Here is a 22739-nt window from a genome sequence, read left to right as displayed (position 1 = left end):
TTTAGACAGAGTCTTGTTATGTAGTCCAAGATGACCTTGAATTCACTATGCCAGGTGGCCTCAAACCCATGGCAATCCTCCTGCTTCCGCCTCCCCAGTGCTGGGATTATAGGCATGCACCATGACACCCAGCTTTGAAACATATTAAAATCTCCATTTTAATCTAAAATAACTTTTTAGTCCATTATCTTTATAACATACACTTTTTGCCCAACTTTGTCAGCCTTTCATAGGCTAGCATCAAAGGGGAATGCACCTATCCATAGATGTACTCCATAGACTATTAATGTCCAACTTCTAATCTTCAGAGTGAAATTACCTGGACCATATAGTGTTTGGGCATTGTTAACTGTTATAATACAATTACATAACAATCACACAAACACAAGCCTGAAAATGTATCAGCATCATCTGGCTAGCTGTTTCATATTGAATTGGCATACACATTTCATCACAAGCAGTTGGAACAGATGTATGGGAATGACAGATGTTTGAGGGTAAAAGGTTTTCCAACATGAACAGCTTTAGTTGGGAGCCACAAGTGTGAGAAGATTATTTTAGTTTGCTTCTTTGACGGTTTGTAAACTTGGGAAACACAAATATACCATTTAATATAGCAATAATTAGTGTTACAACTATATAGAAATCTTGGTACATATTTATTTAGTTTTTATACTTAAAGCAAAACTTAGATTCTTGTAACAGGTTTTATAGTGTGTAACTCCACTGACAAGAATTAGACATTTTAAAGTTCTACCAAGTTTAGGAAACAATGTCAATGACCACAAATAGACTTATTACCCAATATACTAGTGTATCTTATTTATACAATAACAAAATGCTTGTTTAATCAAAGCAAGAAGATGTAGATCAAGTTTAACTCTCAGGACTATATTTGAAGAGATGTTAAATTTTGAGCATTTTGTATGTTTAAGGCCTAAATATATATTGTAGAAAAGAGAGCACTTATTTGTTACTTTTTATGTATTGAACTTATACAGTCATAACTCTAAAGTTTAAAGATGAGACTCACAGAATAGGTTTTTAGATGTATACAAACATATATGCCTAAATATATGTTATGTTATAAACTTAAATAATAATTATTTATTTAACCAGTCATGAACTCATTATTAAAAGGATTTTATAGGTTAACATTCAAATACTCTTTAAATCTTAAAGGTTACTTTTTAGTAATCAAAAGCCTAACAATGAGAAAGACCATAAGGCAATATTTTAGTAAAATATAGAGTTTTGTTTTTAATCTAGTTTTGTATGTTTAGCCAAGAGAATTTCAATATTTTAGAAAACTGTATTGTTTTAGACATAGAAAGCTTGCTAGACATGGTGGTACATGCCTACAGCCCCAGTACTCAGGAGGCTGAAGCATGAGGATCACGGTGAGTTCCAGGCCAGTCTAAGCTACATAGTGATTTCAAGGCCAGCCTGGACTACACAGTAAAACCTTGTCTCAAAAGAAAATAAAACTTGCCTTTAAATTACTGCCAAAATTAATTAATTTAGATAAACCACCATAAGATAACATATATATATATATATATATATATATATATATATATATAAAATCTTTGACCAAGAATATACAGCACATAGACAATAATAGACATTACATTTGTAAGACTGATTTTCATAATATCATAGCTATTTAACAACATGGATGGAGATATGTTGCCAACTTTAAAGACCCCCTTAACTCACCAAGTGACTTAAATTAGCCTATTGTTAAGCTGTATGAACCACAAGCATTTGAGATAATGTCTCTGTTTATTTATCTATAAGCCAATTTAGGTAGAACTTTTGGAGGATAATGTATACTTAAAATATAACACACAGAAACACATTTATTAACCTAAATCATATGTAATCAATAGGCTTTTAACTTTAAGGCTTTTATTCCTATGTAAGCCGCAAGCCTGTCAGTTCATATCTGGTAATATTTTTCTTTCCTTTCTTTTTTTTCGGTGTTTTTCATTGTTCTTATTTGGTTTTTTAAGATAGACTTTTGCTGAGTAGTTCAGGCTGGCTTTGAACTCACTACTGAACCTAGGCTGGCCTCAAACTCAAAGCAGTCCTCCTGCCTCAGCCTCTCATGTGCTGGGATTACAGGCATGCAGCACCACACCTGGCTTATCTGGTAATGTTTTAAATGAGTTTGGCTACGCTGAAAACTTATGCAAATGATTTTTCATTATAAATCTCAAAAGAATTTTTTAAAAACCACCAAAAAAATTGTTGAGCTCCAAGTTTTTTTCTTAAATGAAGTAGCTGCGGGTGCATTAACCAGTTATTAACAAACATTAAACATATGAACACATAAAACAATTGCTTTAAATTGGAGTGCACTCTCAGATGTACTAAAAATGTTGAACCTTTTTTTCATATATTTATTTGCCATTTCTGCTTCTTCATTTGAGAACTGACTCTTCATTTCAGATGCCCGTTTTTGAACTGGGTTTTTTAATTTGGGTGGGTTTTTTTTTTTTTTTCTAGTTCTTTATATATTTTAGATAGTAGGCCTTTGTCTAAGGAACAGTTGGCAAAAATTTTTTCCCACATTATCAGTTGTCTCTACACTCTGTTGGTAGTTTCTCTTGGTGTGCAACAGCTTTATAAAAAGGTAAGATCCCAGTTGTTGATTCTTTGTTATAGCTCCCGTGCATTTGGGGGTTTATTCATAAAATCTTTGCCTACACCAATGTCTTCAAGAGTTCTACTTATTCTATCTTCCAGCACATTTAATGTTTCTGTTTTAATATTTAGATCTTTGATATATTTAGATTTTAGTTTAGTGCATGCTTAAAGATATGGGTCTAGTTTTAATTTTCAGCACATGGGAAGCTAGTTTTCCCAGAATCATTTAGTAAAGAGGCTATCTTTTGTTCACTGAAAGATGGCTCCTTTGTCAAATATAAGGAGGTTGAGTATGTGTGGAGTTGTTTCTACATTTCTCATCTATTCCACTGATCCTTGGGTTAGGTTTTTCTTCTCCTTCTTCTTTCTCCTTCTTCTCCTCCTCCTCCCCCTCCCCCACCCCCTCCTCCTCCTCCTCCTCCTTTTCTTCTTCCTCCTTCTCCGGTACCATGATGTTTTTATCGTAGTAGCTCTATAGTACAATTTCAAGTCTTGGATTGTGATGCCCCTGCCTTGCCTTTGTTTCCCAAAATTACCTTTGCTATTCTAGATCTCTTCTGATTCTAAATGACTTTTTGGATTCTCTTCCCTAATTCTGTGAGATATGCTATTGGAATTTTGATTGGAATTGCATTAACTCTGTATAACAATTTTGGGAGCATGACCATTTTCATTATTTTGGTTCTTCTTACCCAAGAAGGAATATCTTTCCATTTTCTGATATCCTTTTTGATTTCCATTTTAAGAGTACTTTATTTTTAAACTTTTTTAAAGAGTACTTTAGATTTCAATGTAGATGTCTTTTACTTCCTTCATTAGATAGGTTTCTAGGTACTTCATTTATTGGATGCTATTGTGAAAGGTGTTCTTTCCCTAATTTTTCTCTTAAAGAGTTTGTTACTAATGTACAAGAAGGCTATTAATTTTTGAGTGCTCACCTGTTATCCATCTATGTGATTGAATTTGGTTACTAAACCTAGAAGATTTTGGTGGAGTTTTTGGGGTCTTCAAAGTAGAGTATCATGTCATCTGAGAATAATGACATTCTTGTTTTTATTCTCATACTTTTTTATTTTTTTCTAATCTAATCTGGCTAATGTTTACAGAACTATAGAGAATAAGAGCAGTGATAGTGGACATCCTTGTTTTGTTCAAACTTTTCAATTTTTTGATTATTTGTATTGTTTTCTTAGTCTCCATTGCATTAATTTCTCCTCTAATCTTCATGATTTCCTCCCTCATATGAGCTCTTTGCTCCTCTCTTTTTAGAATTTTGAGGTTCACCATTAAATTGTTTATGTGAGCTTGCTGTTTTCCTAATATGGGTATTCACAGCTATAAATTTCCCTTGTAGGACTGCTTTCAATGTGTCCCATAATTTTTGGTATGCTGTATTGTTATTATTATTTCATTGTAGAAACTAATTTATTCTTTAATTTCATGTTGCCCATTAGTGTTCAGGAAGGTTTTATTTAATTTCCATGCATTTATGAAGTTCTTGTGGTTTCTTTAGCCACTGATTTGCAATTTCATTGCCCTATGGTCTGATAATATGCATGGGATAATTTTATTTGCTTTAAATTTACTTAAGCATGTTCTATGAACTACTGTGTGTCCTATTTTGGAGAATGTCCCGTATGCTGCTGAGAGGATGTGTATTCTGATGTTCAGGGGCAGAAATAACATAAATAACACTAAGTCCATTTGTTGAAAAGTTTGGTTCAGTTCCAATATTTCATTGTTGATATTTTTGTCTAGTTGATCTATTTCTGACAGTGGGGTATTGAGGTCCCCCAATACAATTGTTTTAATGCTTGATTTTTCATATCTGTTAACATTTGTTTTATATAGTGGGGTGCACTGGTACTTGTTGCATATATATTTATGATTATCTCTTCTGCTTAGATTGTCCCCTTTACAAGGATGTAGTGACCATCTTTGTCTCTCAGTCTTGGCTTAAAATCCACATTGTCTGTAAATAGAATAGCTACTCCTGCTTTTTTCTGGGTTCCTGTTGCATGGAATATTATTTTCCATCCTTTGACTTTCAGTCTATGAATTTATTTGGAATTAAATGTGTTTCTTGAATCCATCATATTTTTGCATCTTGTTTCTGGATCCATTCTGCCAGTCTTTTTCTTTTGATTGGTGAATTGAGACCATTAACCTTGATGGTGGGGCTAGGGATTTAGCTCAGCGGCAAAGCGCCTGCCTGGCAAGCGCAAGGTCGTGAGTTCGGTTCCCGGTACTGGAGAAAAACCAAAAAAAAAAAAAAAAAAAAAAACCAAAAAAACCCAACCTTGATGGTTATAACTGACATGTATTGACTTACCCTTGTCAGGTTATTTTCCTGTTGTTAATCCCCTTTTCTTTTCTCTCTCTGTTTAATTGTTTGCCTTGCCTGGTGGATTCATTCTGTTGGGGTTCATGGAGTTTCAGTCCTTGTTACCTCTTTCTAGAATGTCCTTCAGAAATTCTGGAGTGCCAGTTTGGTGATTGGAGGTTATTTTCTCTTAGGGCTTCACGTACTTCACACCATACCCTCTTTGACTTGAGGGTTTATATTGAGAAGTCAGCTGTGATTCTGATTGGCTCCCCTTTATAGGTGATATATTTCTTTTCTCTAACAGCTTTTAATATTCTGTTCTTGTGGCAAATTTGTAGAATCATATATGCCTTGCTGTAGATTTTCTTTGATCATAGCTAACTGGAGTTCTATATGCCTCACTCAACTGTATGTCAAATTCTTTTCCCCTGCTTGGAAAATTTTCTGCCATGACATCTGTGACCATGTTTTTATGTCATTTATGCTATCTCTTGAGTTTTCATTAATTCTGATCAATCTTGTTATTTTTCTTCGTTCCCTCTAGAAGCTGCTGAATTGATTTCTCATATTTCTTTTCATGACTGCTAACAGCAATCCTGCCTTCTAAATTTGATATTCTGTCCTCACATTGGCTCATTCTGCTGTGTGTACTTTCAATGGAATTTTCAATCTCCTGGATATCTGTTTGAATCTGTTTGATGGATTGCATTTCTTCCTTATGTCAGACATTCTTGGTTTCCATTATTTTCCTCAGCTTCTCTATTTTTTAAAAAAGTTCTGCTTTATATCACTAACCATGTCTTTCAATATGGCCACCATCTTTGTAGTTATCCTAGAAATTATTTCAGATTTTATTCTAGAGCCTCCTTTATCTGCTTTGTTACTTTTGCTATTACCATTTCAGAGAGTTCAAGTGAGTGGCTTTCAGATGGGTCCACTTCATTGCCCACTGGGTTTGTGTTTGATGTGCTGAAGTCTGGAGTTCATCTTATTCAAGTGTCTCATTTTCTGGTTTGTTTTTTAAAAATTCAATTCCTGAGATGATGCTCATAAATTGCCAATGGTGAGTAGCTTTATTGCTAGTATTTAGAACCATCAGGAAATTACTACTTCTCAGAAGTGTCTTCCAGGTTTAAGTGGCTTCTGGGTTTTGAGTCTTCACTGCAAGATCCTACCTCTTCAATTTATTGGGGTTGAGAAGTTGCTGCCTATTTGGCCTAGTCGCTGGTTCTTTTGGCAATGACCTATAGTATTTTTTATGACCGTTAGGCAAACTCAGTCTTGGTATACCAAGAAAAACATCTGGTTAGAACAATTATGTCACTTTGTCTAAAGCAGTACAATGGGCAACAACAATAACATCAAACACAGCCTAGAAAATCACAAACTATCCAGGCATGGTGGCACACACCTGTAATCCCAGCATGCAAGAGGCTGAGGCAAGAGGATTGTTGTAAGTTTGAGGCCAGCCTGGGCTACATGGTGAGTTCAAGGCCAGCCTAAACTGCATAGCAAGATCTTGTCTCAAAAAAAAGAAAAATCATAAACTGAAGTAACTATTAACTTTCCAGCTTTAACTGTATGAACTAGATTTGTTGTTATAGACCTGTTTTGGTTTGTGTCTGCATGTCCCTCAAAGCCTCAGGCAGTCATGGGGCAGGCTTTTAGAGTTTATGATTAATCCATGATCCAGTGCTTGGATTATGGGTGTGAGTGCTACACCCACCCTGGAGAGGATAGTTTGCATATGTAAGGGAAGGAAAGAGGCTGCTTCCCACTGCTCCTCCCTTTGGCTCTTGTTGCCTTTGCTGTTTTCTGCCGCCATGAACTGTTGCCCTCTGTCATGTGCCACTCTGCCTTGGAGCCAGCTGAGTATGGACTAAAACCTCCACAACCTGTGAGCTAAATAAACCTTTCCTTTCGTAATTTTCAGTGTCAGGTATTTTGTCTTGGCAATGACAGAAAAGTAACCAGGACTATATCAAAATCTAAAGTGAACTGTATGCAGTAAGCAAGCCCCCCATATGGCAATTTTACCCTCAGTGAGAAAGTTTAAAAGGAGCAAGGGGAAAAATAGAGAAATAGAAGAAAAGAGATTAGCAGTAAAGCTATAGGACAAAGGTACATCAGGCAATCTTGGGAAACTTGTGAAGACAGGAGGGAATGACAGAAGGAACCTATAAAAACAAGAACAAAACAGAGCAGCAATAACAAAAAATAAAAACCATGTTCATACTCATACAAAAAAAGAACAAGTAATCAAGAAAATGAAGACCAAATTGAAAAAGTAAAAAAGAGGAGGAGAAAAAAAATCCACTTAAATTGAGCCTCCGCTGTCACTAGTAGAGAACACAGGCAAACTGAGACCAGACCCAAGTTAATTTCAGCAAGCCAGTTGTGGCTTTATGGTGGGTTCTTGAATAATCCTGGTGAGCCTTCACCTTTAGTTCCATTAAGGTTCAGGCTGGTTTCTGGCTGTGAGGGTGGAACTAGACCCATGCAGCCTGCAGAAGGTTGTGTGCCTCCTGCCAGCTTGCATGCGGCTCCCTGCCAACTCAAACTCAGCTCCCTGACCATAATACTGCCAGCCAGTAGGTGGAATCAGCAACTGCTTTGAGTTCAGAGTTCAGTTGATTCCTCTTCAAGATGGCTCCTGGGCAACTGCTCTCTCCTCGGGGATGTCTGAACTGCAATAACTCACCAGCCACTAGTCTGCTATATTCACTGCTCCCTTCCACTGCTGTTCCTCCATGGAGGCCTCTCAGGTTGCCAGCAGTCATCATTCATCTGCAGGTTTGAGCCACTCCTCTCATGTAGTGAGTCCATGCTGAGGAAGGAAGCACTCCCTGTCATCTCCTTCTCCTTCACTGAATTCTCAGTTCTCCCTGTGGGCTTCAATTCTTGCTTCAGATCCTTCCTGGGTCCCAATGTTACAACTAGGCATAAAAATATAATGAGAATCACTGGGCGTGGTGGTGCACATCTGGAATCCCAGCACTCAGGAGGCTGAGGCAGGAGGATCATTGCAAGTTCAAGACCAGCCTGGGCTACAAAATGTGCCCAAGGCCCGCCTGATCCTGTCTCAAAAAGCCTATCTATCTATCTATGGTGAGAATTTTGCCAGGGGTGAAACCTGTTGGATGCAATGTCAGCACTGGCAATGAATGTTGGAAATTGTAACAGTGAAATGCTTTAACATGTAAAATACTCAGATGATGAAATATAAGTAAAACATTCTATATGTGCCAACAGCCATATTAAAAATGTATTTATTCTCACTAGCTGAACTGAAAGCATTCACAGGTTTGCTACACCTGACAGGACTTTCTCAAGGTCACTGCAGGAATGTAAAAGATTTATGGAAATGCAATCGCTGTGAACTTCAGGTCTGTAGAATAACGACGACTCTGAGGACATTTGGTTTTCTTCAGAATTGCCTGAGGTTTGATGACAAAATCACCTGCCAAGAAAGAAAAAGAACTGATAATCTGCCTGCTATCCACTTGTGGTTGAAGAGATTTGTGGATTATGTCAAGCAATTTTCACATCTGAATACACGACTATTGTGAACATCTTGCAGCATTTCATGCTCACTGTAGCTTCAGACAGTATGTTCCCAAAATTGTTTAAAATATGGCATACAAATTATGCCCTTCTAGATGTGAAAGCTTTTATGCTTTCAATTTAGAAATTTATCCTGAAACTCAGCCCTTATTCATACAGTAATAAACCAAATGATGTTGTGAACAGTTGTTCTACCTATCACCCAAACTAATCAGAATGTGGTATTTGACAACTGGTTTACTGGTTTCCAACGATGTTACATCTGCTAACAGGGCACAAGTTGAACAGCACAGGAACTGTATGCAGGAACAATCAGAAATTACAAATGAAATGTTGCAATTTCAAAACAAAGAACTGTATAGTACTATCACTGGATTTCAGAAGGATACATTGGCCTTGTACATGGCAAAGAAAGACAAACTGCAACTGCTCATGTCAACATTGTACCACGATGCAAATACTGAAAGGGAAACTGACAAAACGGAAGCCTGGGATGCAAACTTTCCACAACAAAACCAAAAGAGTAGATGTTGTTGAGCAACTATGATGTCACTCAAAACACAAAGCACTGGCCAATGCTGTTTTACTCAATCCTAGACATGTGTAGCACAGCTTGATAGTTTACAAAGAAAATAAGTACAAAATATCATGGGTAAATTTTCTTAGAAAATTGGGACTGGAACTCATAAGAGATCATTTACAGCAGGGGAAAAACAAAAGGTTTCTGCCCAAGGAACAATGCAAAAAAAAAAAAATTATGGACCATATTGGTGAGCTGACAGGTGAACAGGGAGACCTACTATGACAATAGAAAAAAAAGATATCAACTGTGCCCTACAGAAAAGGACAGGAGAATGAAAAGTGGTATCAGTGTAAGCAATACTTGTACATAGAACATGCAGTTGTCATGTATGAAGACTGCCTTGGGTGTGACAGTTGAAGCAAAGCTTATTTCTCTGGTAGACTTTGTTTCTATCTACTCTGTAGCTCACATAGGTTTATTTGCTATCTTTTAGGTTTTTTAAGCAAGCAAACAGCTGACGTGAAAGTGCTGACATCTATTCTAAGCACTCATCACACATTTGATATTTTATTTTATTGATATCTTATTTCCCTACTAAGCCTATGCTGTACAATATAGTAGGAAGCTCCTGACAAATCAGAAAGATGAGAGGTGACAAGACTGCCACATAGGAAAGAAAAGCGAAGCACATGTGCTATCAGTGTAAAAGACATGTGCATGGAACATACAGTTGCCATGTGTAAAGACTCCTTGGGTGTGACAGCTCAAGCAAAGCTTATTTTTATGGTAGAGTTCCACTGGCATTTTCACTGTAATTCATAAGGATTTATTTCTGATGTTATCTTTTACATTTTGTAAGCAATAGCTGATGAGAAAATGTTGATATTTATTTTAAATGCACAATACATACTAAGAATTTAGTATTCTGGTATGTTATGTTCTCGTTAACCACACACTGTATAAGAACCTTCTGACAAAACAGCAAGACAACTGAGATGTGAAGTACATCCTACAAAAAGGCCAGGAAAGCAATACATGTACTGGCAGTGTAAGTGATACATGTGTATGGAATGTGCTGTTGTCACATGTGCAGACTGCCTCAGGTGTGACAACTGAAGTAGATTTTTTTTGTAAAGCATTATTGTTACTTGTAGTTCATATAAGAATTTGTGGTTATTATTTTTTTTAAAGACTTTGGTTTGTTAGAGCTAGTACACCAAAACACAGTCAATGTTAAAAATTTTGAGGCTTCCTTACAAGAATTCACTATTAAAACACTCAATACTTCTTGAGATTTTTTCCTATTAAAAAGTCATTATTTATTAAAACGTCATTATTTATTAAAACTCATAAAATTAAAATAATTCAATAGAAATATACTAAAGAATAAATGTGGGTCTGATAGGCCTATGTTTACATGCCTTGATGACAAAATTAGTCATATGTCCCAATTTTTTTTTGTTTTTTTTCCGGTACCAGGAATTGAACTCATGACCTCGAGCTTGCCAGGCAGGCGCTGTGCCACTGAGCTAAATCCCCAGCCCCATACACCCCAGCTTAATATAATTCTAAGCGAGAAAAAGTCATGTTTAACTTCTCTTCCTAAGAACTCTGGCTAAATCAATTTATACACATTAAGTAGTGGCTTAAATCAATTAAAAACCTGCCACAGGTACTGGGGGAAGAACTCTTAAGAAGATTCCTGACTTATAATTAATCAGTGACATAAATTTTTAAATTGATAGGACACTACGGTAAGTATCAAAGGGAGGAGGCAGAATATAATCAATTATTTAGTGTGTTTATTACAGTTTAAGAGCAGAAGGAAACAAAACTCAAAGTGAAATTTTTATACAAGTCTTTATTTACAACTTGTTTAACAACTGTACACTTTTTGCAGCCTTGAAAACATTTTTTTGTACTTGAATGGGAAAATATAGTTTGACCAAATCTTAACTTTATTCTTCATATACATATACATATATTATATGCATACATATAAACACATACATATAGTACCATAACAAATTGACAATCATCAAATTAAAATGAAAAAATACCAAAAGTAAATCCAATATTTAAAAAAAAAACACTAAAAAATCCATCTTTTGATGGCTTCTTGGACTTTATGTATTTGTGATTTTAGTTATAATTTTTTTGCTGACACTCTCTAACAGGTCATTCATCTCAGAAAAATGGTTGAGAAATACACCAATTTCAATACATAGTAAGTTGTTGGTGAACAGTTGGAAAAATGCTTGGGCTCTATTACGTACAATGTTGCTAGATCCATACTGTATTTTCATTTGTGAAGTGAGGAATTCAGAGTCCTGAGTGGACATCATTTTTGGATTATAATAACATAGAATAAATTTGTAGAATTATAAATTCAATAGTCAATAGAAAATAAGAATGTACTTAGCAATAACTTCTGCAAAGGCTAAAATGAAAAGTGGAGAATGAAATTAAAAATTCACAGAACAATCAGTAATACTCAAGACATGAGTATAGTAAGGCTTTAGAGCTGGGACTGTAATCAACACAACTCCAACTCCATTGTACCAAGGTGCTTTCCAGCTCATCTGAAAAGTTACATAAATACTACAGGGAAATAATTCCACTATATATGCCTAAATTTTTGATATTTTAAATTCAGAAATCAAAATAAGGTAAATTATTAAATATTTGAATTTCACCATTTATTATATAATAAAAAACTGGGTGTTATAAATGGGGGGCAACTGTTGATACATGGAAAATTGCAAAATAAGATAAACCTAGAAATTATTTTCTAGAGTCCAAAGCATTATCAATTATACAGAATCTGTAAACAGCAAAATCTGTGACAGCAATGACATTTTAGTGCATTTGAATCATAAGTAAGGCTAATAAAAACCAAAAGACTATTGTTAAAAAATTAAAAGGTCCCAAATCATTGGGGTGTACAGTCATCTCCTGTATCTATATTAAAAGGTTTTTTAAAATTTCAAGCATAAAGAAAGTTTTCCTTAACTAGAATGAGTCTTTGCAGAACACTTATTAAATCAGGCCACCAGGGAAATAATAAAATGAACTAACATATTCATTCACTTATATTTGGAATACAGTAATAATTTCAACATATTTGGAGTTTGACACTACTGGATCAATTCTGTTGTCCGATTACAGAACTTTAAAAAGGAAGAGGAAAGTCTCATGACTTCCTAACAGGATATTTTTAACCAAGTAGCAAGCTTACTCCAAAGAATTATGATTAGTAGAATGCCTGCCTAGCATGTGTGAGGTGCTGGATTAGATCCTTATACGTACATGTGAATACACACACACAATCACTTGATTTCACCAAAAATTTTTCAAAGATATATTAGTATACTGTAGATCATTTTAGCTACATTCAACATTTTAGGAACAGGCCAAGTAAATTTATAATAGGTATTTTTAAATGTTTTCAACTAGTTAAATCATAGTCTGTTAGTAAATGTTTGGTTTATAGATAAAACTTAATTTGATTCATGATCCAAGTTATTAAGAGCAGGAGGCTATGACCAAAAATTATTTGGCTGGGCATCACAGGGGTCATCTGTTATCCCAGCACGTGGGATAACAGATTGAGGCAGGAGGCAGGAGGCTCACTGTAAGTTCAAGGCCAGAGTAGCTTGCCTGTGAGTTCAAGTTCCAGGTCCTTTAAAAGGGCTGGTATTTGTTTTTGTAAGAAAAAAGCCTTCTTCAACTAGGTGCTAAACTATGGCTTGTCACAAATTGACTGACTGCCTTTGTTTGCATCCTCTCCTGTGTATCACAGTGCTGTCAAACAGCGCTTTCTGCAATGGTGGGAATGTCCTGTATCTGTGCTGCTCCCCCATGGTATGTACTGTTCGTGAGTGACTACAGAACACTCAAAAGCGGGTGTGTGATGAGGACTAAAGTTTTAACATGATTTAATGCATTTTAACTGTCACATGTTGCTAGTGGTACCGAATTGGTTTATAATTTATTCTTATCTAGATTAACAAGAAGCCAGTGAAAGTTAAAAGACTTTTTGACATTGATTCATTCAACAATTAATTAGAAAGTATTTAAAACTATTTTGTTCTTATGTGTCTGTGTGTGCAACTTTTAATTTTATACTTTGGGAAGTAAAACAATAGGAGCTCTTCCCTAAATGTCAGACTCTGACATTTCTCTATTTCACTGATGCTGTCTTCTAGGTGGACTGGCTTAAGCAAAACTCACCAGTACAACAGTGGCCGGAATCATGGTAACATGGGAGGAAGGAAATAGCATGGCGTGTGCGTGTGTGTGTGTGCGCGCGCGCGCATGTTGCTGGGAATGGAAGCCAGGGTCTCACACATGCTAAGCAAGTGTTCTACCATTGATCTATTCCCCCAATCCCAATTCAAAAACTTTTTATACAATTAAAAACATACATATCTCATCTAAAAACAAGATGAAACAAGACAATTATCTTCATAAGCAAAACTCTCTGTTTTTTGGAATTAACTATATGCCTGTGTTTATGTAACAAATATTTCAGTACTTTTGGACTACAACTTGAATTCTAATACATTCCTGTTACAAACAGAAAAGTTCTGGCTCTTAAAAAATCTCTCAATAGAACTGAAAATTTTGTCCAGTATGAATTTAGGAAAATAGCCAAATCCAAAAGATGTATCAGCTATAAAACTAAGAATGTTTCTGTCTTTTCCCATCACCTCCTCCACCACTTTTCAGATTCTCTGATTTGACAGTGGCTTTCTTTCTCCTGCTTTGGGTATTTGCAATGATGGAGAAACTGATAAAGTCAGGGACAGTCTGTAAGTTCATATTTTTGGAGACAGTACAAAGAAAGTTGAGCTAATCTTCTAACTGAAAGACAGCTTAATTATCCAACTCCAAAAGACAAGTTTCCAGTGTCAGCATCTCACAGGGCCTGGTTTCACGGTGTAACATTGTAACAGAAGTGCAGCGGGGCAGGTCAGGAGTAATTCATGCCCAGCAGCACAGCCCAGCCACAGAACTCTAGATTTAGAACTTCAAATTCCTGGCTTTAATATATTAATAGAAAATAACACAGAAAAGTAGAAAGGGAAAATAATTACCTAATATTAGTAAAGTGCTGTAAATTTTGCAAAGTATAAATAACACATAAATGACTAAAATAACAGTAAATATTAAGACACTTATTTCTAATACTGATACATAAACACTATAGAATGTGTATATAGTATTCACTGTCCATAGGTTGACAAATACATCAAGAACATTTTTTAAAAATTAATTTTGTAACACAAATGCCATACTAATTATCATATTTTGCCAGTTTAGAGCTCTCACATGGTAAAGATTGTTCAGAGGTGTTCCATTCATATACAGAACATTAAAGCCTCAGCATATTTTCCATTCTTGGAGGTTGCTGTTTTTGTGATATTTAATTTTCCCTTTAAACTTAAAGTAGATATAATTGTAGATTTGACAGCCTCCTGCTTATAAAATTTTGAGGCTGTGAATACTTCTGTTTTAATCTTGATTCTGAGCCTAGTGGTATGTATCATGCACATTAAGGCTCATTTTGAAAAAAAATACATATATATATGGTTTTGGTTTTTTTTTGTCTTTTTGAGACAGGATCTCACTATGCAGTTCGGGCTGGCCTTGAGCTCACTTTGTAGCCCAAGCTGGCCTTGAACTCCCAAGGATCCTCCTGTTTCAGCCTTCCAAGTGCTGGGATTACAGGTGTGCACTACCATGCCTGGCTGAGTATACTTTAAAAATTTTATTTTTGTCTTCATTTTAAATAATTCTTTTTGTGGGGTTACTACATGTAATGAAGGAGGACACACAATTTAACTAATGGCGTGTAAATTGGACAAAGAGGCAGATCCAGATAGTCATGATTTTCAGCCATGACAGTTTTTTTTTTCTCATCTCATCATAGTATCTTGAATGGCCTGAAATAAGCCTCACAGATACAGTAATAACTTCAGTCTCACAGTGAAAATAATATTCCTAAAAAAATAATTTTCAGGGCACTAATAAACATATACAGTTATATTATGTGGTTAGTTAATACTCATTTAAGGAAAGGACAGCTAGAAGTTGGATGTCTCAATATTCTTACCAAATGAATGTATATTAAGTCAAGATTTTATGTAAACTATTATTTTGGAACCATTTGTTACGACAGGTTAAGTTTTCACTGTATTAGTATTTTTAACTGCCTAGATATTTAATAGGCCACTTCTTATTCCAGTGTCCCCATTCCTCTCTCTAGAATGGATTTGTCCTAACAGTTTTGTTACTTTAATTTCAATTTTCATTTATATACTATATGTAAACTTAATCTTATAGAATATAAAACAGAAAAACACTGGAGACAGCAAAAATGTCAAATATATAAATACATGTACATAAATATATGTGTGTATACACATAGACACAGATACACACGCCTGTTGCTAGGGAAGCATTTCTGGAACCCCACAAAGTTTTAATGAGCCAAAACTCATTAACTTGCTCAAATGTGGCTCAAGTCTCTTGGTGAAAAAAAAATATTAATGGCCCATCTCTATTATTTTGCTTCAATGGGAAGAATCTATGATTTAAAGATATTAAGTATATATTTTGATTTTATATTCATAAACATAAGGCATGTGAATTGGATTATCAGTGTGTACTTCCCACGAACACAGCAGTGACTTAAAAGAGACGGATGCAATTATATTTGTGTTGTCCTTCATTTTATAAAAAGGGTGCTAACTACTCTTCTTTCATAATTCAGAGGAATAGGGAAGAACAGACACTCGCCACATCAGCAGCAAATTATTCTACATTTTTTAGGCTTCTGAGAATGGTTTCTATCTTGTAAAACTCTAGAACTTTATTGTGCTAATATTGGACAATAAAAACATTTTCAAAAATTTCAATGGAAACATATACCAAAAATAAAAAAGAAAGAAAGAAACATATACCAATCTTTTAAACATTCTTTATAAGCCAGCCACATGGTGGCACATGTCTGTAATCCCAGCACTCAGGAGGTAGAGGCAAGAGGATCGTCATGAGTTCCAAGGCCAGCCTAAACCACAAAGAGATCTCATCTCAAAGAAACAAAAACAAAATCCCCCAAAATTGGAATAAAAACAACAACAAAACAACTCAGAAGCCACTTCTAAACAGGGTTGAATAAACTATCCAGAGAAGTTGCCATTTTGACTGAGCTACAGTAAAAAAGTTTACTTTTATTGAAACCCCTTTTAATTTATAAAAAAGAAAAATAAAATCCATGATAAAATAATTTTCATGGATTTTGCTATCTCATTTTATTGTGTTCAGGATATTCTTTCACCCTACTTTAGAATACCACATAGCCTTCACTGTTAAGTATAAAGCTGCATCAGTTAAATGGCCTTTTCTGAGCAAAAACATCCCCTCATGATACAATGATAAAAAGTCAGATGGGCATGGTGGCGCATGCCTGTAATCCCAGCACTTGGGAGGCCAAGGCAGGAGTTATCATTCTAAATTTGACACCAGCTTGGGCTATGTAGTGAATTCAAGGCCAGGCTGAACTCACTACATAGCAAGACCTTATCTCAAAAAAAAAGGGCCAAAATACTCTATAATAATATTTTATTTTCTTATTTTGCCCTCAGCAAGAATCAAGAGGCCAAACAGTTTAGGATCAAAGGAACTCTTACCCACATGGGTATAAATTAACTAATTTCTACTAGCTGTGTGCTGTGCATATGTTTTCAGATCAATTAATCTCATATTTCCCAACCCTGCATAACTGTAACATTCCTGGAAAACAAGGTCTGAGCAGCTATGTGAGATTAAATGTAAAAAGTTAAGGAATTTTTTTTAAAATTTAGATTTTTAATAAGATAATTTTTACACGGTGTAAATATTTTAAAGTTTAAAACATGGTATTATCATTAAAATAACAAATGCTTGAATGGGAGCTGTGCTGCTCAAAAATATTTCAAATCTTAAGACTAAACCAAACTACTACTAAAAAGACATGAGTAAAGTGGCTCAAATAAACCCTGTCTTTTCTTCAGGTTAACTCATCCTTTAATTACCAGTTCTCTACTTTGCACAGCATGGATTTTCATTTCTGAGAATTAATAAAACAATGTTTCTAACATTTAACTTAATTTTGTACAACTGAGGTTTTATTAGATTAATAAAATAATAGAACTTCAAGAAAATTTAAGACTATAATATTATCCTTATTATAATCTAATCATCCCATTAAACAAATTTTGCCAGGCTAAGGTTATCTAATAGAAATAATTCTTTACTGATAAAATTTTGAAGCGTGGTTCTTTTATTTGCAGACTTCTTTTTCTTTGTTGCTGTATTACCAAGTAACTGGACAAATGGTAAAAAGATGTGATTCAATTTATTTTTTTAATTTTCAATTCCTGTTTTTTTGGTAATAGGAATTGAACCCAGGACCTTGTGCTTGCCAGGCAGGTGCTGTGCTGCTGAGCTATATCCCCAGTCCTGTGATTCAATTTTTAAAAGTTCTTTTAAAATATGTACAATTGAATTATTTTCATTTCAGATATGAAAAACTGTATTTACTAGATTCTTTTCCTATTATTAACTTCTGAAACACACATTGTGAAACATAAATATTAATGTTCTTCTTTATTAACTTTGACTTTCCTGTCCTGGTTAGAAGGAAAACAGAATGGAGGCTTTTCAGAATGAGAATCCAGGGGCTGTGTGACGCTTATACCACCTGACACGGTTACGGTGTCCTTACTCCACTGCTGACCCAGGACTAGCTCCATTGTACAAGCTCACTGTGGCTTCAGGAAGCTGCTCAATGCCAGGAGTGTATGAAAATATATGAAGTATGGTTCACATCTAGACCAAGCTCCTGATATCTGAGAACTTCTAGACAGAGCACGCACCACCACAAACTCCTTGACAAATTATTTATCATTACTAGAAAAACAAATGTCATAAATCCCATTCAAAGCTGGACAGGGAAAAGTGTTGCCACTGTCACAGTTAAGTTTTATTTTGTGTTTCCTTTCTTTTGGTGCCAGGGATCAAACCTAGCACCTTGCACACAGCAGGAAGTGCTCTACCAGTAAGCTATGTCCCTAGCCCAGCTTGTTCTTGGGTTCCTGACACCTAAAATATATTCAAATAGTATTCCTTAAACAAGCCTGTTTTGTTTTTATTTTATGTCTTTTTTCTTTCTGTCTTTTTGAGACAGGGTTTTCCTATGCAGTTCAGGCTAGCCTTGAACTTATTTTGTAGCCCAGGCCGGCCTCGAACTTCTAGCAACCCTCCTGCCTTAGCCTGCTGAGCGCTGGGATTACAGGCATGTGCCACCATGCCCAGCCTGTCTTCAGATATCATAAAATGTTTACAAATATAATTTATTCAATGTAAGGAAAATAATAAACCAAACTTTAAGGGCACAGTAAAGACAGTAAAAGTTATAAATGTAAACACTATAATTACAGAAGACCACAGAAGATGAAGAAAATCCAAAGCAAAACTTCCTTCTAAAAAGCTTGACACCTTTCCAACCTCTTAGAAAATATCTGGGTAGGTGTATGGCAGGAGTTCAGGAATGGGCAGTAGTGCAGAATGAAAATTAAAGCCTCTCACTTTATAGACAATTCATTTAATGAGTAGTTTGGAGTCTCTTGTTTTCATCTACCTTATTCTGTAGGTATAATTTCCCAATAATATAAGTTTTATCAAGATTAGTGTTCACATCTCAATCTGCTTTAAAAATAATTGAATCTTTATGTTATCTGTGAAATAAAGGTGGGCTCAGAACCCTATTACATTAAAAAAAAATCTTTTATTGTGAAAACCTGCTGCATTAGCCAGGCAAGGTGATACATGCCTGTAATTCCAGACACTCTGGAAACTGAGGCAGGAGGATAGTTTGAGGCTGGCCTGAGAAACATAGGGAGACTGTCAGACAGACAGACGGACAGACAATGCTGACTGCATCTGCTTAGCCTAAAACCCCACAATCATTCTACTCACTTGGGTCTCTCCATTGTTACTAATTCTTGCTGCTTTAATGGTCTTGGTGGGCAAAAATACTCATACTGTCTTCAGATTCTCACACTTAATGTAAAAAACTGCACAGTACATGGCATCATTTCTGTGTATGTTCTAATACCTTTCTTCAAGAATGATTTCTGAGAATAAATAAAAACACTATACTTTTAAGTCAACTTTGTTATAAAAGAGGAAATAGGATTTAAAATTCAAACACATACAGTTTCTGAAAATTCTTAGTTACACTGAGCTTGGTTTAAATTACTTATTTGTAATTTAATACACAGAACTAAATGAAACCTGAATTTCCAAACAGCCAGTGCATGAAATATCGTATTAGGTGACCTATGTAAAAACAAAAAACTGACCTAACTTCAGGATTGTTTTGCTTTTAAGAAATGTGGTATGGTATAAGGAAAAGGCCAGACGGGCACTTAAATATAATTTGGGACCAAATACTTATACAAGTCAATATGGAAAAAGTTAGACCAAAGGCATTTCATCTTAAAGCGAGTGAGATCTCACATTTACATAGCACCTTATACAGAGAAAGTGCTTTACAATGATTTCTTGACAGTCATTCGTCAATGTAAATAAGTGGTCTCTAAGCACTTCGAGGCAAGCAAATACCCAAAAAAATCTATTCAGTAACAAATACTTGGACTAGTAGATATAACCAAGAAAAAGTATTAAGAGACCTGTCATAATATCACATATAGAATTCATTTATGATCTTAATGGCTGATAGGAAAATGTTTAGTAGGAACTACTGAGAAATGGAAAGGTTTAAATGAAGGAATAAAAGTAAAACAAATGAGGCACAAGTGAACAACGGTTTCCTATAACCGTAAGTATATGAAAAATAAATCTTTTAGCTGTGGAGAAAAGTTGTAAGTATAAATGTAAGCACATGGCTAGAATCTGATTCTGTTAGTAAGCTACTCCAAAGCAAGAAAAAATTAATGTACTACCTGATTTCTTTCTTCTATAATTTCTCCCCATATAACATCACCAATGTATTCACTTTTGCTAGCAAACAGAATAGCACAAAATAATAAAATTTCACATATTTATGTTTTAAAAATGTTCTCCAAATCTTAGGACAATTTAGTTTCCTATAAACTCATTTTTTTCCAGCTAAGTAATTCTGCCAGGTGCTTAAGCTAAGATTTAATCAGCACCTCTGCCAATGTATTTAAGTCTTCGCAAAAAGTGCACTTGTCCACCATTCTGTGTAGTAAATATGTAAGTTATCCGAAGTGCATTTGAAAAACAAATGAAAACAGATTAATACATCATAAAAAGATTAATTCCCTTTAAACAAAGACATTCTTATAAAGCACAGTAACACAGAAGCACAATAAAGAATATAAATCGTGTATCAATTATTGGCAGAAAATCTAATTCAATACAAAGCCTACACCATTGGGGAAGAGGACATTTCCATACAAAGAAAAGTATTACACTATTATACAACACTTTTAATCAGACACTTACAAATTTTTGGCACATTAAAAGAAACTAAAAAGTCTACAAATAAAGAACAAAGAAACTAAAACAAAGATACAAGAGACAGAAGTCCTCAAATGTGAAACGCTAAATATTGACATAGAAGAGAAACAAAAAATAAGCTGGCTGAGTTTCCTGAAATGTTGTTCTATGTAACAGAAGTATGCTTCAAAGCAGGTTGTTTATTTCTAATGGCAAGACTTCTCTACCTTGCTGTGGCTGGCTGGACGTGCCCCGGATAAGATCTTCTTGTGCTGGTTGCTTGTCTTTGCCGAGCTAGAAATGACTGCCCTGAACCAGTGCTAGCTAGTCTATCTTCAGCTGCTTTTTTATGCAGAGTCATTCCCTGAAACATTAAAAAAAAAGGGTAAGCAATGAAAAAAATAGTGGAATACATTCTTACAGAATAAAATTTCACTATGCAGAATTTGCTACATTAAATAATAAAGCACTTTAGGAATATTAATTCTATTTATTATAGATTAAGATCTTATAGTGGCATTTAGTTCCAACAATTAACAGCCAATCTTTTGGAGAAATTAAGGCTACTTTTCTGAATTTACAATAGGTAATGGAAAGATTTTTGGAATACGTTACCCATACTTCCCATTCAAATTAAATGTATTTTTGGGGATACTGGGAATCGAACTCAGGACCTCACACTTGCAAAACTAAATGCATAAAGTGGTTTTCTAAGAAAAAAAATAAAAATGATTGGTAGTAGTTGATTAACATGGGTTTTGGAAATCATGTATTATTTAGAAAGGAAAAACACTAATATAATTATTTCTTATGATGAAAAGTCATATTGGGTATTACACATACCTCCATGCTGTTTTTCTTTGCTTCAAGGTAGACTTGTGTTCTCAAATAAATAAAGAAAAGTTCCTAACTGCCCACTACAGAGGGCCCAACCAAGCAAGGGGTGTCTTTTGAAGATACAAGGATCACCCACTACCTTTGAGGAAAGAGGAAGCACAACTGCAGGGCCCAAAATACCACCGCAGGAGGGGGAAATGTCAGGGTGTTCCTGGAAGGTGGGGGAATAACAACAATAATAGTACTACTCTATAAAGGCAAAAGTCTAGGAGCAGATCAGGAAAAGAGCAGTTTTGGTACTATTTTAATAAACCAACACAGAACTCCAGCTGGAGAAACTTTAAGAACTGCGAGGTATTGTTTAATCTCACCAACTAGACACAGGTAAGCTGTTAGGAAGAAGTGGCGGCTGACACTCAAGAAGAAACAACAATGCACAAAAGACTGGCAGTGTCCTTTCTTCGTTTCTCCTTCCTCCCTCCCTCCCTCTCTTTTTTTTTTTTTTTTTTTTGGAGACAGGGTCTCACTAGGGTCTCATAGTTCAGGCTGGCCTCGAACTCACTATGTAGCCCAGGCTGGCTTTGAATTTATAGTGATCCTCCTGCCTCAGACTCCCAAGTACTGGGATTACAGGCGTACACCACCACGCCTGGCTAGAGGTAAGTTTTCTTATCACTAGTTAGTTCTAGGAAAACACTGGTTCTGGCTTTGCATTTTTAACAGAATTTCAATCTATCATATATCCCCAGATATAACACAATTTCCTAATGAAAAAAATCCAGAAAAACTTTCTCTAAGTCAATCTGAAATCAAATCATGTAAAGATTTGACTAAAACTGACAAATATTTGTTGATAATCTTTAATTGTCTCAAAGGACACAACCAACAGAGTGAAGAAACAACCTACAGAATAGGAAAACATTTTTGCCAGCTACTCCCCGGACAAAGGACTAATATCTACACTATATAAAATACTAAAAAAATTAGACTCCCCCAAAATAAAAGACCCAATCAAAAAATGGGTAATTTAAATAGATACTTCTCAGAAGAAGCAGTACAACTGGCCAATAAATACTAATAAATACGTGAAAAAATGTTCAACATCAGAGATACCATTTTATGCCAGAAAGAATGACTATCATCAAAAAAATCTAGTAACAACAAAAGCTAGTGAGGATGTGGGGAAAAAGGAACTCCCCTACATTTTGGAGGGAGTGTAAACTAGTATAATCACTTTGGAAATCAGTATGGAGATTCCACACACACAAAACAATTACAAATTACATTTGATCCAGCCCTTCC

General features: G+C 35.2%; 1 protein-coding gene across 2 annotated transcripts in view; it reads right to left on the bottom strand.

Moving 5' to 3' along the window:
- Window positions 1–8231: 8231 nt before the first annotated feature.
- The window catches only part of Hook3 (hook microtubule-tethering protein 3), a gene marked incomplete at its 5' end in the record, with an annotated part of 100512 nt that continues 86004 nt past the window's right edge, over window positions 8232–22739 (bottom strand). The window contains 2 exon segments of one of the 2 annotated variants that reach the window (XM_005397072.2): window positions 8232–8438; window positions 20828–20964. In XM_005397072.2, the coding sequence (XP_005397129.1) occupies window positions 8435–8438; window positions 20828–20964 (141 nt within the window). In that variant the 3' untranslated portion in view covers window positions 8232–8434. 2 annotated transcript variants of the gene reach the window in all.

Source organism: Chinchilla lanigera, unplaced genomic scaffold, assembly GCF_000276665.1.
Source record: "Chinchilla lanigera isolate Chin_1 unplaced genomic scaffold, ChiLan1.0 scaffold00056, whole genome shotgun sequence".
Taxonomy (NCBI): domain Eukaryota; kingdom Metazoa; phylum Chordata; class Mammalia; order Rodentia; family Chinchillidae; genus Chinchilla; species Chinchilla lanigera.
Note: the sequence above shows the minus strand (reverse complement) of the source record. Positions and strands in the feature narration are given on the sequence as shown.